Source organism: Mauremys reevesii, linkage group 24 (assembly GCF_016161935.1).
Source record: "Mauremys reevesii isolate NIE-2019 linkage group 24, ASM1616193v1, whole genome shotgun sequence".
In the NCBI taxonomy this organism is placed as follows: Eukaryota; Metazoa; Chordata; order Testudines; family Geoemydidae; genus Mauremys; species Mauremys reevesii.
The window spans coordinates 21092927-21108463 of record NC_052646.1 but is presented as its reverse complement, the minus strand read 5'-3'; the positions used below and the strand labels follow the sequence as shown (position 1 = coordinate 21108463).

The 15537-nt window shown below is 63.7% G+C and overlaps 1 protein-coding gene across 8 annotated transcripts in view; it reads left to right on the top strand.

The window, feature by feature from the left end:
* LOC120390158 (guanylate-binding protein 1-like) overlaps window positions 1-15537 on the top strand; it is a 33070-nt gene that overhangs the window by 16130 nt on the left and 1403 nt on the right. For 6 of the 8 annotated variants that reach the window (XM_039512517.1, XM_039512515.1, XM_039512516.1 and 3 more), the window contains 11 exons: window positions 1590-1697; window positions 2788-2844; window positions 2961-3168; window positions 9122-9249; window positions 10317-10426; window positions 12018-12220; window positions 12370-12603; window positions 13578-13858; window positions 13988-14200; window positions 14591-14693; window positions 15111-15304. In XM_039512517.1, coding sequence (XP_039368451.1) covers window positions 1590-1697; window positions 2788-2844; window positions 2961-3168; window positions 9122-9249; window positions 10317-10426; window positions 12018-12220; window positions 12370-12603; window positions 13578-13858; window positions 13988-14200; window positions 14591-14693; window positions 15111-15304 — 1839 coding nt within the window. Of the gene's footprint in view, window positions 1-1589; window positions 1698-2787; window positions 2845-2960; window positions 3169-8426; window positions 8716-9121; window positions 9250-10316; window positions 10427-12017; window positions 12221-12369; window positions 12604-13577; window positions 13859-13987; window positions 14201-14590; window positions 14694-15110; window positions 15305-15537 lie in introns of those variants that run through there. The other 2 variants (XM_039512511.1, XM_039512518.1) reach the window with 2 other exon arrangements.

Here is a 15537-nt window from a genome sequence, read left to right as displayed (position 1 = left end):
GGGTGGGGGCTGGGCGCTGGGAGAGGCAGAGGGGCTCATGGGGTCCCATGGGATCTGTGCGGTGGGTGGGGCTGGGCGCTGGGAGAGGCAGAGGGGGCTCATGGGGGTCCCATGGATCTGTGGGGTGGGTGGGGCTGGGCGCTGGGAGAGGCAGAGGGGCTCATGGGGCGGGGTCCCATGGGATCTGTGCGGGGGGGGGGCTGGGCGCTGGGAGCGGCAGAGGGCTCATGGGGGTCCCATGGGATCTGTGTGGTGGGTGGGGCTGGGCGCTGGGAGAGGCAGAGGGGCTCATGGGGTCCCGTGGGATCTGTGCGGTGGGGGCTGGGCGCTGGGAGAGGCAGAGGGGCTCATGGGGTCCCATGGGATCTGTGCGATGGGTGGGGCTGGGCGCTGGGAGAGGCAGAGGGGCTCACGGGGGTCCCATGGGATCTGTGCGGTGGGGGCTGGGCGCTGGGAATGGCAGAGGGGCTCATGGGGCGGGGTCCCATGGGATCTGTGCGGTGGGGGCTGGGCGCTGGGAAGGGCAGAGGGGCTCATGGGGCAGGGTCCCATGGGATCTGTGCGGTGGGGGCTGGGCGCTGGGAATGGCAGAGGGGCTCATGGGGGGCGGGGTCCCATGGGATCTGTGCGGTGGGTGGGGCCTGGGCCGTGGGAGAGGCAGAGGGGCTCATGGGGGGGGTCCCATGGGATCTGTGCGGTGGGTGGGGGCTGGGCGCTGGGAGAGGCAGAGGGGCACATGGGGGTCCCATGGGATCTGTGCAGTGGGTGGGGCTGGGCGCTGGGAGAGGCAGAGGGGCTCATGGGGGGTCCCATGGGATCTGTGGGGTGGGTGGGGCTGGGCGCTGGGAGTGGCAGTGGGGCTCTTGGGGGGGGTCCCATGGGTTCTGTGCGGTGGGTGGGGGCTGGGCGCTGGGAGCGGCAGAGGGCTCATGGGGGTCCCATGGGATCTGTGTGGTGGGTGGGGCTGGGCGCTGGGAGAGGCAGAGGGGCTCATGGGGGGTCCGTGGGATCTGTGCGGTGGGGGCTGGGCGCTGGGAGAGGCAGAGGGGCTCATGGGGGTCCCATGGGATATGTGCGATGGGTGGGGCTGGGCGCTGGGAGAGGCAGAGGGGCTCATGGGGTCCCATGGGATCTGTGCGGTGTGGGGGCTGGGCGCTGGGAATGGCAGAGAGGGGCTCATGGGGCGGGGTCCCATGGGATCTGTGCGGTGGGGGGGGCTGGGCGCTGGTAAGGGCAGAGGGGCTCATGGGGGCAGGGTCCCATGGGATCTGTGTGGTGGGTGGGGGCTGGGTGCTGGGAAGGGCAGAGGGCTCATGGGGGTCCCTTGGGCTCTGTGGGTGGGGGCTGGGCATTGGGAGAGGCAGAGGGGCTCAGGGGGGGCGGGGGTCCCTTGGGATCTGTGCGGGGGGTGGGGGCTGGGCGCTGGGAAGGGCAGAGGGGCACATGGGGGGGGTCCCATGGGATCTGTGCGGTGGGTGGGGGCTGGGCGCTGGGAGAGGCAGAGGGGCTCATGGGGGGGGGCTCCATGGGGTCTGTGCGGTGGGTGGGGGCAGAGAAGGCTCCAGTTAATGGGGGGTTTCTGCTCCCAGCAGGAAGGCAGCAATGACTCCGTGGGGTACCCAGTGGACCCCATGGGGGGCGCCCCACCCAGCAGAGCAGCAGCCAGCACTGCCCAGCCCCCGGTGCCGGAGCCCAAGGTCAGTCGGGGGCAGCCCCAGGGACTGGGGGGAAGGGGCTGCAGGGGTGTGGGGGGACCGTTCCTGGTTGCAGCTCGGCTTAGAGAGAGCCGGGGGTTGGCCCGCATGGGGGCAGGTGCAGGGAATTGGGCTGAGACCCAGGAACTCCTGTCACACACGGAACCAGTTATAGCCATGGAGCATCGTAGCTAGGTGGGAGCTGGCGCCCCCTAGTGGGGCAGGGCTCCGTGTCCCATTCCCCGCCCCCCTGAGCCAGCCCGGCCCTGCCCTGGGGTGCGTCGGGGCCGGCGCCCCCTAGTGGGGCAGGGCCCCGTGTCCCATTCCCGCCCCCCTGAGCCAGCCCGGCCCTGCCCTGGGGCGCGTCGGGGCTGGCGCCCCCTAGTGGGGCAGGGCCCCGTGTCCCATTCCCCGCCCCCCTGAGCCAGCCCGGCCCTGCCCTGGGGTGCGTCGGGGTCGGCGCCCCCTAGTGGGGCAGGGCCCCGTGTCCCATTACCCACCCCCCTGAGCCCGGCCCTGCCCTGGGGCGCGTCGGGGTCGGCACCCCCTAGTGGGGACAGGCCCCGTGTCCCATTCCCCGCCCCCCTGAGCCAGCCCGGCCCTGCCCTGGGGCGCGTCGGGGTCGGCGCCCCCTAGTGGGGACAGGCTCCGTGTCCCATTCCCGGCCCCCCTAAGCCAGCCCGTCCCTGCCCTGGGGCGCGTCGGGGTCGGCGCCCCCTAGTGGGGACAGGCCCCGTGTCCCATTCCCGCCCCCCGGAGCACGCCCCGCCCTGCCCTGGGGCGCGTCGGGGTCGGTGCCCCCTAGTGGGGCAGGGCCCCGTGTCCCATTCCCCACCCCCCTGAGCCCGGCCCTGCCCTGGGGTGTGTCGGGGTCGGCGCCCCCTAGTGGGGCAGGGCCCCGTGTCCCATTCCCCGCCCCCCTGAGCCAGCCCAGCCCTGCCCTGGGGTGTGTCGGGGCTGGCGCCCCCTAGAGGTCGGCGCTGAGCAGCTCTGTGGCAGGTGACGGGGTGCGTCAGCCCTTTGCCGGGCGGTGGATCCGGCCGTGCTCTCTGGCTCTCCATGACGTATCTGCCCCCCGTTGTCTCTCCCGCAGAGGGAACACGTGGTCCCGCTTCAGGCGTCTCGACCCGCCCTGCCGGTCCTGGCCAAGGTGAGTGGCCCCCGTCGGCCCGGCCCCAGCCCCCTCCTGGCTGCCTTTGGGGGGGAGGCGGAAACAGCCCCTCCATGCCCCCTGCTCCCAGCCTCACTCCGCCCTGCCGCCCCCAGGGTGCCCCCGGCACGGCACAGCCAGGCGCCATGGAGGAGCCGATGTGCCTGATCGAGAACAGCCGGGACGGGGAGCTGCAGCTGAACCAGGCAGCCCTGGCCCTGCTCCAGAGCGTCCGCCAGCCCGTGGTGGTGGTGGCCATCGCCGGGCTGTACCGCACCGGCAAGTCCTACCTCCTGAACCGACTGGCCGGCAAGGACCGGGGAGGTGAGCGCTGGGGAGGTGCTCGGCCGTGGGGCTGATCCAGGGGGCAGGGAGGAGGGAGGATACCAGGCTAGACGGGCCCGTGGGGCTGATCCAGGGGGCAGGGAGGGGGAGGATACCAGGCTAGACGGGCCCGTGGGGCTGATCCAGGGGGCAGGGAGGGGGAGGATACCAGGCTAGACGGGCCCGTGGGGCTGATCCAGGGGGCAGGGAGGGGGAGGATACCAGGCTAGCCGGGCCTGTTCCCTGCACAACATTCTCCGTTACACCCACGCTCTAGGGGTGCCCAGCCGTACCCCGTTCCTAGGGCTCGGCGTGCGCTTTGTGGGTCAGCAGGGCCTTACCCAGCAATACCCTTCTCCTCTGTTTATCAGCAGTCACCAAGCAGAACACACCTGCTAATCCTTAGGGGGTTTCTACGCACCATAACTGTAACCGTGCTGCCCACCCCGTGTGGGGCACGTTGAGGTACGACCCTGGGCCCGTTGAACCCAGAGAGGCTCCGCTCGGTTTGCTGTAGGGAGCGTATTGGGGATATAACAACTTGTTCCGTACGTGACGGGATCCCCGGGGTGCAGCCTGGGACTGTGGGACTGCTGGGCCCCCCTAACTCTCCGGCCCGGGCTGTCCCCACAAGGCTTTGCTAGTGACCAGCAGCAACCCCCTCCCGGCGCTGTGATCACTCAGCACACCCGTGTGTGGATCCCCACACGCAGCCAGACCCCCAGGGCTGGTCATGGATCACACAGGGACAGGCTCCAGCTCCCAGCGCTGTGCTCCAGCAATGTACCGTCGTGCCCTGCTCAGGACGAGCAGAGCAAATGTATCCATTGGTTCCCCACTTCATCAGTGGCAAGTGGATCTACACCAGCCTCTGTAACCGGCGCAGATTTACCAACCGCGTCAGGCAAACTCCCTGGTGACGATAAACAGTTACACAAAGGGACTGACTACAAACGAGATTGTAAGTGGTTGTAAGTGAAAGGGGAAAAGTCAGTTAGTTACCAAAATAAAGCAAAATATTAGCCCCCAGTCTAAACTCCCAAGCCCCTTAGACTGCGCAGCATCCAGACTAAGCAGCTTTTCTCCCCCGCTGGCTGCTGCCGTTCCCAGGACACGGCTTTTCCCCTAGACACCCGGGCCAGTCCCCGCTGTTGGAGGCGTCGGTCTTCCCAGGGTCCCTGTGCTTGCACTGTAGGTGGGGGAGGAGAAGGCCCAGCACGGGGCCCCTGTGCTCTGGTTGTACCCCTAGGCCAGGTGCTTGGGGAGCACCAGTCCAGGCACGTCCCCCTGGTGTGGCCTCCTGCCGCTGAGTCATGGCGTTGCTGGGCAATGGTTGTTTGGCTCCCGCCCGGGCGTGGTTACTTTCCTGGACACTGTCTCTGGATCTGGGTGCATCTCTCGGTGGCAGCCGTACTGCACCCGCTCCTCACTTGGTACGCGCGGATGAGACACACGTTTAGATGGGACAGCGGTTTCCAGCAGATCGTAACCGTTGCCATGACACCTCGTCTCGCGGACTCACAGGACTCGTGCTCGCTCTCAGCTCCGTACGGTCCCTGTGGGGAGCCCCCTTCAGTGACACGGCCCTTCTCGGGGGTCCGCTCCCTGCCGGGGGTTAATCCCCTCCACCTCCCGGAGCCTCAGCACGTCTGTCTGCCGTGGGCCCCCCAGGGAGTCCCCTCGCTCTGGGCCCCCAGGGCCTCCACTCCCAGAGGGAATAATGCACTACAAAGCCCCATGGTGCAGGGGACGGCACCTTTCCCTCCATTGACAAGGGCCGAGGCCGTCGTGCCAGCCTAGGGTTAGATACCTGCCCCGGCGCCTGCCCTGGTATTGTGTCATTCAGTGGGGAATGTACTGTCTGTGCTATGAGTTCAGATCCCCCAGTGACATACCCCCAGCGCGGCGAGGCGCACCCCGAGGCCCGGCACGCCTTCTCCTTCTCGCAGGGGGGGACGTTTTGCTCAGGGGAACTCCGTGTTTTGGACCCATAGGCCAGGAGTGGTAAGTTTCCGGTGCTTTGCTGCTCCTAGCGCCTCAGCAGGGCTGGGCAGGGCAGGGTGGATGGTTCTCCCACCTTTGGGTGCGTGGGGCCGGGACCGAATCCTGGTTCAGGGTCAGTGATGCCTTTGCCTGCTCAGGCCCCACTCCCTCTGCCCCCTTTCTTGGGGAGGAAACCCAGTGGGCGACATTTCAGTGCCATCTCGCCAGAGGTTCAGGTTCCCAGAAGGGCTCTTAAGGATGCCACGTGAGTGGGGGCAGGACATTTTCCAGTCAGTTCCACCTGCTGTGCATCTGGGGTTTGTGCCTCCTTTCCTGATATGACCCCTAAGTGTTTTACCTCTGCTGGACCAGCTGGGCCTTGGCTCTGGTAGCCTGGAGTGGGGTATCTCGGATGATCTGTAACGTCTGCTCAGTGATCCACCAACCTGCTCCCTTGGTCCCCAGGCACCCGTGTACCATCAGCATGGGGAATTGCCCTCTCTGGGGCTTCAGGTGTCCATTTCCCCCACATCTTAACCACGTGGGAGTGACAAATTGTTATGAAAACCCTGGGGACTCCGGTGAAACTCAACTGGTGTGCCCTGGAAGTGAACCCAAATTTGTCCCAGGACTCGGTGCAAGGGAATGGCAGAGAAGGGATTTGCTAAATCTGTTACTGAGAACCACTGTGCCCCTGCTGCTACTGCAGCAGCTACTTCTTGGTACTCGGCCATGACCGGGGCAGGGGAAGGGGCAGGGTTACTGCTACTGCGTTTAATGCCCTAAAATCTACTGTCATTCACCAGGTCTTCCCATCCCCTTTCAGGCCAGGCCAGTCGGGGCGGGATTAGCACTCGCCATGTGCCCAATAACCCCCTGTTCTAACAGACGTTCAATGTAGATTTTATTCCTTCACTTGTACTGACGCCGTGGAGGGGGGTCAGGGCCTCGAATTAAAACCTCAGCATCAATTTCCCCCACACTCCAGTTCCTTTTCAGCCGATACCCCAGGAAACTTGTCCACTCCTGGGTCCCCTCCTCCCGGGGCCTTGACACCCACACCTCGGTACAGCGTTGGGGGGGGGGTGGATGTGTCTGCTGGCGCGTCACTGTTTGCCCATAGGAGCCTGTTGGCTAAATCCATGATGCGTCTCCCCTCATTAAGGTTAAGACGTTCCCAATATTCCATCCTCCTCACCCCCGTTCCCAGTTTGATCCTGCTTCCGAACACATGGCTCCCGAGTCCCTGTGTGGGTCAGAACTGGTCTCGTGAGAAATGCTTTCACTGTCTCCCCTGTATGGGATACTAGCTGTGTTTTCCACAGCGTCCCCGGGAAGCCACGGCTCTCCACGCCCAGATACTGATGCCCGGGTGTCAGTGAGCATAGTGGGGTGTGTTTGTTCCCCTGATCTCCCCTTATTGCCCCTGCAATGGGACACCCCCACTTGTCGTACTGTAGTTGGGCCACTACCTCAGGGGGACTCTGGGGAGGGGGCCACCCCTATTGGGGTCTGTTCTGGGAGCTCCAGGAACCCCAGCAATCAATTCCTCTCGCCTGTCTGACTGGGCAGCCCTCTGCAGTAACTCACTTGTGAGCTTCCCGTCCCATTTCTCTGCTGGGCTCCCTGCCACCGTGAGCTGCCTCCATGCCGCCCCTCCCACCTTCAGCCAGACGTTGTCTGGGCTGCATCTGATACCCACGTCCAGATCCATTTCTTCCTCTGGCTCCTCCGCTGCCCGTTGCATCTCCCCCGAACGTGCCATTGGACATCGGGCCCTTTTCCCCCCAGCTCCCCTTGGAGATCTAGGGGCCCGGTCTTGGCAAAAGCGACCGCCTGGACAGGCTGCAGTCTCCCGTCCCTGTTTCCTTTTCCCGCTTCTCCCGGCGGGTCTCAAAAAACTCCAGCTGCTCGAAAAATCTCTTGTTTCAACTCCAAGTATCCCCCAGCTGGATCTGTGGGGCCTACAATCACTTTCATTCTTCAATTCAAGCCATCTAGCGCTGCTGTCTGAACACCTGAAGTGGTGATCCGGGGGCGTTCCAGCTCCTGCCGGCACAGCCCCGGCAGCCGTGGCCAGGATCTCCGGTTTAATAACATACAATTCCGGGGGGTCACGGGGCCCTGTTCTGTGACATGGGACAGTCTCCCCGGTGGTCGGGCGGCCATCCCTTCCTTCATTACTTCCTTGGCCCAGCCCCATCCAGTTCGCACCTAGCCGCCCCCCCCCCCCCCACCGCCTCTTGCCGCCCAGGCAGAAGCGCTAGAACAGGCCTGGCCTAGAACCTCGTAGTCTGCCGGCCTCCACCCAGTTCATGCCAACACCTTCCCCATCCCGTCCAGACACGTGTCCTTTCTAGGGGGCCCAGTAACTGTGCAGCTGCCTGGAAAACCAGGCATCTCTGTAATATTTTGCCTTGTTTCCCTTCGTCGTCGTCCATCATTTGGGTCAAGGTCTGTTCTTGTTACCGCCCTTGTGGTAACTGGAACCACAGGATTGAGTTGTGCTTTTAATTTCAAACCCTGCCAGTCCCTTTCTGCAGGGGCCTGGGGCCCTCAGGGGATCCAGGATCCTTCTCTTCAGAATCCACCCAACTGTCCCCATTCCAAGTGCCCTCCCAGGTGTCTGTATCCCCCGGGCCCCTCTGGGCTCCCCCCACGATTTCCAGGTTCTCTGTTGGCTGCCTGCAGACTGTGTGGTCACTGCCTGTCCAGCCGGATCCGTATTTCCCTGTAACACCGTTCTGACGGCCCAGCTCCCGCTGCAGTGCAGATCCTTCCCCATTCAGGGTTTCTACTTTCAGTTTCAGTTGCTCACACTCTCCTGTTTTGAGCCGTTACATTGTGTAATGTGGAAGCTGCACGGGCCCACTCAGATGCCTTATACTGAGGCCAATTCTCCTTAACTACGTCGAAATCGAGTCTGTAACGAGCGCTCCCAGGCTGGAGACATTCCTGCCAGCTTTGCACAGTGCCCACCCAGCTGTGCTTTGGGTTTCGTGCACTCCCAGAATGCTTCAAGCCCCTTCCAGGCAGACTCAAGGGCATCCCTCCCCTGGGAGGAATCTTGTCCCCATGGGCATGGACCCCATTCCTCAGCTAACCCCCACCCCTCCTGGTCCCTTTGCTTCGTTTCCTTGCCCTCCTGTTGCTTCAGGGTGACCGATCTGCCAAGAAAGAGCCTTGCACAGTAAAATCCTTAACCTCTCTTCATGAGCCATTACCAAGCAGACACACGCTGAGCACACAGTGCTCTGCTCACCAGTCCCGTCCCTGGTGGCCAGGCAAGGTCGGTGTCGTAGGGATTCTGGGCGGGCAGAGAATTCTTGGCAGCTTTGATCTTAGGCTGTGTCTGTGGGGTGAGTTCTTCTCCTTTCTGGTCGTTCCTTCATGAATTCACACCCAGCCGAATTAATTCTACAGCAGAGAGAACCAAGCAAAGAACCGGGCCGAGATAGGGAAGTGGGGAGGATACAGATAAAACAATGCAGAAAGGAGGATTTCACACCCCAGCTACTGAGACGTGGTTTCTTGCCAATCAGGAGCTACCAAACGACGTTTTCTGTAAGCAGCTTAAGCTCAGTTTCTGTGTCTGGCGATAGTGGGGGGCATTGGGACGGGGTCTCCTCACCAGCCGGATGGAATGGGAGGACGTGACTTCCTGCTTCTCAGCGACTGGCTGCAGACAAGGGCCGTATCCGTGGGGTGATTCAGGGTGGCGGGGAAGGGTTGGCAGAGGTGATAGGTCTGCGCTAGCCAGTCGTTCCACTGGCCCCTCTCTGCCACCAGCCCTGGGAGGGGAGTGGGGTGGTCAGAGCAGGGAGGGTAGGAGCCAGGACTCCTGGGTTCTCTCTCTGGTGCTGGGAGGGGAGTGGGGCCTAGTGGTTAGAGCGGGGGGGCGGTGCTGGGAGCCAGGACTCCTGGGTCCCCTCGCTCTGCGTCTGTGCCAGCTCCACCCCTCTCTCCCCAGGGTTCTCGCTGGGCTCCACCATCCAGTCGCACACCAAGGGCATCTGGATGTGGTGCCTGCCCCACCCCTGCCGGGCCGGCCACACCCTGGTGCTGCTGGACACGGAGGGGCTGGGCGACGTGGAGAAGGTGAGTGGGGGGTGATGGGAGGGGGGCGGCTGGGCTTCGGCTCTGGGGATGCAGGGAGACCTAGGGGGATCAAGAACCCTCTGGATGTGGGAAGGGGCTGGGCCTGGAGGTGGGTGGCCCAGGGTCAGCATAGGGCAGTCTCTCCTGCCCCATATGCCCCCACCCTGCAGTGGGGCCTGGTGGGCCATGCTCCCCACCCCCGACCTGCAGGGTTGGGTCCAGCTCTCTGCCCCAGATCCCCCTGTCACAGACGCCCAGCCCCCGGGCTCTGGCTCTGTACGCCCCTGGCAGGAACCCCCCAGGCTGGCAGCCCTTCTCGGGGGCTAGGCCCTCGGCACCGCACCCCTGAGCCCCCAGCAGCCTGGGGCCCCTCGGGGAGTCCCCTCGATCTGGGCCCCTGGGACCCCCACCCCCAGAGGAGCAACACCCCCGATCTCTAGCTGCAGTGACTCTGCCAGCGTCACACAGGAGGTTTATTGAGCGTCTGGACCAGCCCAGGCAGGTCTCAGGGCCCTCGGCCCGGCCAGTCTGAGCCCTGGGCAGCTGGGTCTGTCCCGGCCCCATGGCTCCGGCTGCTCCTTGTCCCCATCCAGCCGAGCCCCCTAAATCCCCTCCCCCACCAGCCCCTCCTCTGCCCTTTGTCTTCAGTCCCAGGTTGACTGGCTGCTGGGCCCCTCTCTCCCGTCCATCCATTGTTCCCCCCGGCTGGATCCAGGCCTCCCTGTCCCCAGTCGCTGGGTCCCCAATCTCCAGACCAGTGTCTGGGGTCCCGGCTGCTGGGCGAGGTCACACCTGCCCCCCTGCAATAACAACCCCCCTCCCACCCCTCGTTACACATGCAGCACCCAGGGAAACTGAGGCACACACAGTGTTCATGCAAAACACTAAGAAAATTCCCCACTTTGTCACACCCCACAACCCTGCTTCTCTGCAGTGGGGTCTGATGGGCCGTGCTTCCCCCTGTGGCCTGCAGGGGGAGCACCAGCTCCCTGCCCCATATCCACCCTGCCCCGCCCCTCTGCAGTGGGGTCCAACACTGCGATTCCCCCCCTCTCCCCTCCCCGCAGGGCGACACCAAGAACGACACGTGGATCTTCGCGCTGGCCGTGCTGCTCAGCGGCACCCTGGTCTACAACAGCCTGGGCACCATCGACCAGCGCGCCCTGGAGCAGCTGCAGTATCCTGCCCCTGCTGGGAGGGACCCAGGAGTCCGGGAGGGATTCCCCTCCCATAACTGGATAGCACCTGTCGCCCCCTCTTGGGAGCAGGGCTCTGGGGTGGGTGCCAGTAGCAGTGCCACATGGTGTCAACATGGTTTCTGTAAAGGGAAATTGTGTCTTACTAATCTATTAGAGTTCTTTGAAGGGGTCAACAAACATGTGGACAAGGGGGATCCGGTGGACATAGTGTACTTAGATTTCCAGAAAGCCTTTGACAAGGTCCCTCACCAAAGGCTCTTACGTAAATTAAGCTGTCATGGGATAAAAGGGAAGGTCCTTTCATGGATTGAGAACTGGTTAAAGGACAGGGAACAAAGGGTAGGAATTAATGGTAAATTCTCAGAATGGAGAGGGGTAACTAGTGGTGTTCCCCAAGGGTCAGTCCTAGGACCAATCCTATTCAATTTATTCATAAATGATCTGGAGAAAGGGGTAAACAGTGAGGTGGCAAAGTTTGCAGATGATACTACACTGCTCAAGATAGTTAAGACCAAAGCAGATTGTGAAGAACTTCAGAAAGATCTCACAAAACTAAGTGATTGGGCAACAAAATGGCAAATGAAATTTAATGTGGATAAATGTAAAGTAATGCACATTGGAAAAAATAACCCCAACTATACATACATGATGGGGGCTAATTTAGCTACAACGAGTCAGGAAAAAGATCTTGGAGTTATCATGGATAGTTCTCTGAAGATGTCCACGCAGTGTGCAGAGGCGGTCAAAAAAGCAAACAGGATGTTAGGAATCATTAAAAAGGGGATAGAGAATAAGACTGAGAATATATTATTGCCCTTATATAAATCCATGGTGCGCCCACATCTCGAATACTGTGTACAGATGTGGTCTCCTCACCTCAAAAAAGATATTCTAGCACTAGAAAAGGTTCAGAAAAGGGCAACTAAAATGATTAGGGGTTTAGAGAGGGTCCCATATGAGGAAAGATGAGAGGCTAGGACTCTTCAGTTTGGAAAAGAGAAGACTAAGGGGGGACATGATAGAGGTCTATAAAATCATGAGTGATGTTGAGAAAGTGGATAAGGAAAAGTTATTTACTTGTTCCCGTAATACAAGAACTAGGGGTCACCAAATGAAATTAATAGGCAGCAGGTTTAAAACAAATAAAAGGAAGTTCTTCTTCACGCAGCGCACAGTCAACTTGTGGAACTCCTTACCTGAGGAGGTTGTGAAGGCTGGACTATAACAATGTTTAAAAGGGGACTGGATAAATTCATGGTGGCTAAGTCCATAAATGGCTATTAGCCAGGATGGGTAAGAATGGTGTCCCTAGCCTCTGTTCGTCAGAGGATGGAGATGGATGGCAGGAGAGAGATCACTTGATCATTGCCTGTTAGGTTCACTCCCTCTGGGGCACCTGGCATTGGCCACTGTCGGTAGACAGATACTGGGCTAGATGGACCTTTGGTCTGACCCGGTACGGCCGTTCTTATGTTCACCGTTGGGTGCCGTTCCTGGGGCAGCGGGCGCTGGGCTCAGGGACACCCTGGCAGAGGGGGCTGCATCTCCGGTTCCTTAGCCGGCCCCCAGCTACGTGACGGAGCTGACGGAGCGCATCAAGGTGAAGGCGGCAGGCGAGGGCGGCCGGCAGGAGGGGGAGGATTCGGCCGAGTTCATGCGGTTCTTCCCGGCCTTCGTGTGGGCCGTGCGGGATTTCACGCTGCAGCTGGTGCTGGACGGGCGGGAGATCACCGAGGACGAGTACCTGGAGAATGCCCTGAAACGCAGACAAGGTGCCAACCGTGGGTGGGGACCGGGCTAGGTGGGCCGGGGGGCTGATCTGGGAGGCAGGGAGGGGGCGAGATACCAGGGTAGATGGGCTGTGGGTCTGAGGGGGGGCTGGGGGTACCAGGCTGGCTGTGACCCTGGGGGTCTCTCCCAGGCCAGCCCGAGAAGCTGGATCTGCCCAAGAAGTACCTGCGCCAGTACTTCCCCTCCCGCAAGTGCTTCGTGTTCGACCGCCCGGCCCCGCGCCGCGACCTGGCCCGGCTGGACCAGCTCCCCGAGGCAGCGCTGAGCCCCGACTTCCTGCAGCAGGCGCAGCGCTTCTGCAGCCACGTCCACCAGCATGCGGGCACCAAAACCCTCCCGGGCGGCCACGTGGTGACGGGCACCTGTGAGTGGGGAGCGGGGCGCGGCCCGTGGGGGGGGATCGGGGCGCAGCCCTCAGGGGGGGGTGTCCTGGGGGCGGGGGACGGGGATTGGGGTGCATCCTGGGAGGCTGGGGGGACAGGGATTGGGGGGCGTCGCGGAGGGGTGGGGGTGGGGATTGGGGTGTGTCACAGGGGCAGGGGATAGGCAATGGGGCACGTTCTGAGCGGGGCTGGGGACAGGGGATCCCAGTGCAGGAGGAGGGATGGGGGCACGTCCCAGGCTCCGTGCATGTGCTGCGGGGTCAGGTCAGGCCGGGGCTGCTGGCCAGGGCGGGGGGGTCCAGGGCCAGAATGGGCAGGCTGGGGGAGGGGCTGGGTGGAGGGAGGCTGCCCCTGCCCCCCGCAGGCCGCGCTGGGCCCCCCGGCGCTGACCCTGCCCCCCACCCCTGCCCCCCCTCCACTGCGCTGGGCCCCCTGGCACTGACTCTGCCCCCCTCTGGCCGCGCTGGCCCCTTTGGCGCTGACCCTGCCCCTCCGGCAGTGCTGGGCCCCCTGGCGCTGCCCCTGCCCCCAGGCGCTGCCCCTGCCCCTCCGGCCGCGCTGGGGAACCTGGCGCTGCCCCTGCCCCTCAGGCCGTGCTGGGGAACCTGGCGCTGACCCTGCCCCTCCGGCCGTGTTGGGCCCCCTGGCGCTGACCCTGCCCCCCCTCCGGCTGTGCTGGGCCCCCTGGCGCTGACCCTGCCCCTCCGGCCGCGCTGGGGAACCTGGCGCTGACCCTGCCCCACCGCCCGTGTTGGGCCCCCTGGCGCTGACCCTGCCCCTCCCGGCGCTGGGCCGGCAGTGCTGGGGAACCTGGCGCTGACCCTGCCCCCCTCCGGCCGCGCCGGGCCCCCTGGCGCTGACCCTGCCCCCCTCCGGCCGCGCTGGGCCCCCTGGCGCTGACCCTGCCCCTCCGGCAGTGCTGGGGAACCTGGCGCTGACCCTGCCCCTCCGGCAGTGCTGGGGAACCTGGCGGTGACCTACGTGGACGCCATCCGCAGCGGGGCGGTGCCCTGCATGGAGAGCGCGGTGCTGGCCCTGGCACAGATCGAGAACTCGGCGGCGGTGGGGGAGGCCGTGGCTGCCTACGAGGAGCAGCTGGGGCGGCGGGCGGCGCTGCCCACGCAGAGCGTGCAGGAGCTGCTGGAGCTGCACGCCCAGTGCGAGCAGGAGGCGCTGCGGGCGTTCATGGCGCGTGCCTTCAAGGACGAGGAGCAGCAATACCAGCGCCAGCTGAAGGTACCAGGGAATGGGGCACGAGGCCTTTCCCGTGTTGAGGGCGCTGGCCCCAGGGCAGGGAACTGGCTGGCTCTGGGGCAGGGAATGGGGCACAGGGACTTTCTCCTCCGATGTCCCGTCTCTCCGCAGGACGAGCTGGACTCCAAGCGCGCTGAGCTCTGCCGCCGGAACGAGCAGGCATCGTCGGACCGGTGCACGGCCGCGCTCTTGGAGCTGTCGCAGGAGCTGGAGGAGCGGCTCTGCGAGGGGAGCTACTCGGAGCCCGGGGGCTACCAGCGCCTCCTGGACGACCAGCGGGAGATGGTGGAGAATTACCAGCTGGTGCCAGAGAAAGGGATCATGGTGAATTGGCTGAATAGCATTAATTGGGGCTGGGAGCCAGGACTCCTGGGTTTTCTCCCTGGCTCTGGGAGGGGAGTGGGGGCTGCTGGTTAGAGCGGGGGCTGGGAGCCAGGACTCCTGGGTTCTGTCTCTGGCTGTGGCTCTGAGCTGCACACACAGCCCGCGGGTGTCCTGGGTGGGGAGGTACCAATGGCATCGCTGGATCCCACTGTGGGTTTGTGGTCCAGGTTCGTCCTGTGGGGGGGCAGGTGCAGGGGGGAGGGTCTGTGGTCCCCTCAATGTGTGGGAAGGCAGGTGCAGGGGGGCAGTCGGGAGGGGCTGTGCAGGGGATGGGGGCAGGTGGGGGGGATGAGGGCCCCAGCTCACCCCCTTTCTCCCCTGTGCCCCCAGGCGGCCGAGGTGCTGCAGCAGTTTCTGAAGTCCAAGGAGACGGTGGCCCAGGCCGTCCTGCAGACGGACCTGAGCCTCACGGACAAACAGAGGGAGATTGAAGGTGACTCCAGAGCTGGGGCTTATAGTTCTGTGACCCCCACGGCCCCATGGATCTGGGGATCTCTTGGCCACAGACTCACCCCCCTGAACACCGTGGCCCCATAGACCCAGCGACCCCTGGCCCTCCCAGCCCCATAGATCCTGGGACTCCTGGACCCCACAGATACCAGGGCTCTGCAGTCCCATAGATCCGGTGCCTCAGGGTACAGGCTCTGTGACCTCCCAGGCCCAGTGACCCATAGATCCGGTGATCCCAGCGCCCCATACATCCAGTGCCCCATGGACGCGGTGACCCCAGGGCCAGGGCTCTGGCTCCATAGATCTGGTGACTCCTGGGCACCGATGCCCCAGTGACCCAGGCCAGGGCTCTGCACCCTGAGCCCCTGGGCCTGACCATGTGCCCCCCCACACACCCCAGTGGAGCGGGCGCGGGCCGAGGCGGCCGAGCAGGAGGCCCAGCTGAGCCAGGAGATGCAGGCCAGGACGGAGCAGCTGCTGCAGGACCAGGAGCGCAGCCACCAGGAGCACGTCCAGCAGCTGACGGCCAAGATGGAGCAGGACAGGAGGCAGCTGCTGGCCGAGCAGGAGACAGCGCTGGCCCTGAAACTGCAGGTACCTGCCCCGGGACCCCGGGGAGCTGGGCTGCCTGGAGCAGGGGCGTGGGAGCCCCCTGGTTCTATCCCCAGCTCTGGGAGCTGAATGGGGTCTAGTGGTTAGAGAAATACCAGCTGGTGCCAGAGAAAGGGATCATGGTGAATTGGCAGAATAGTATTAACTGGGGCTGGGAGCCAGGACTCCTGGGTTCTCTCACTGGCTTGGGCAGGAGTCAGCGGAGTCTGGTGGGT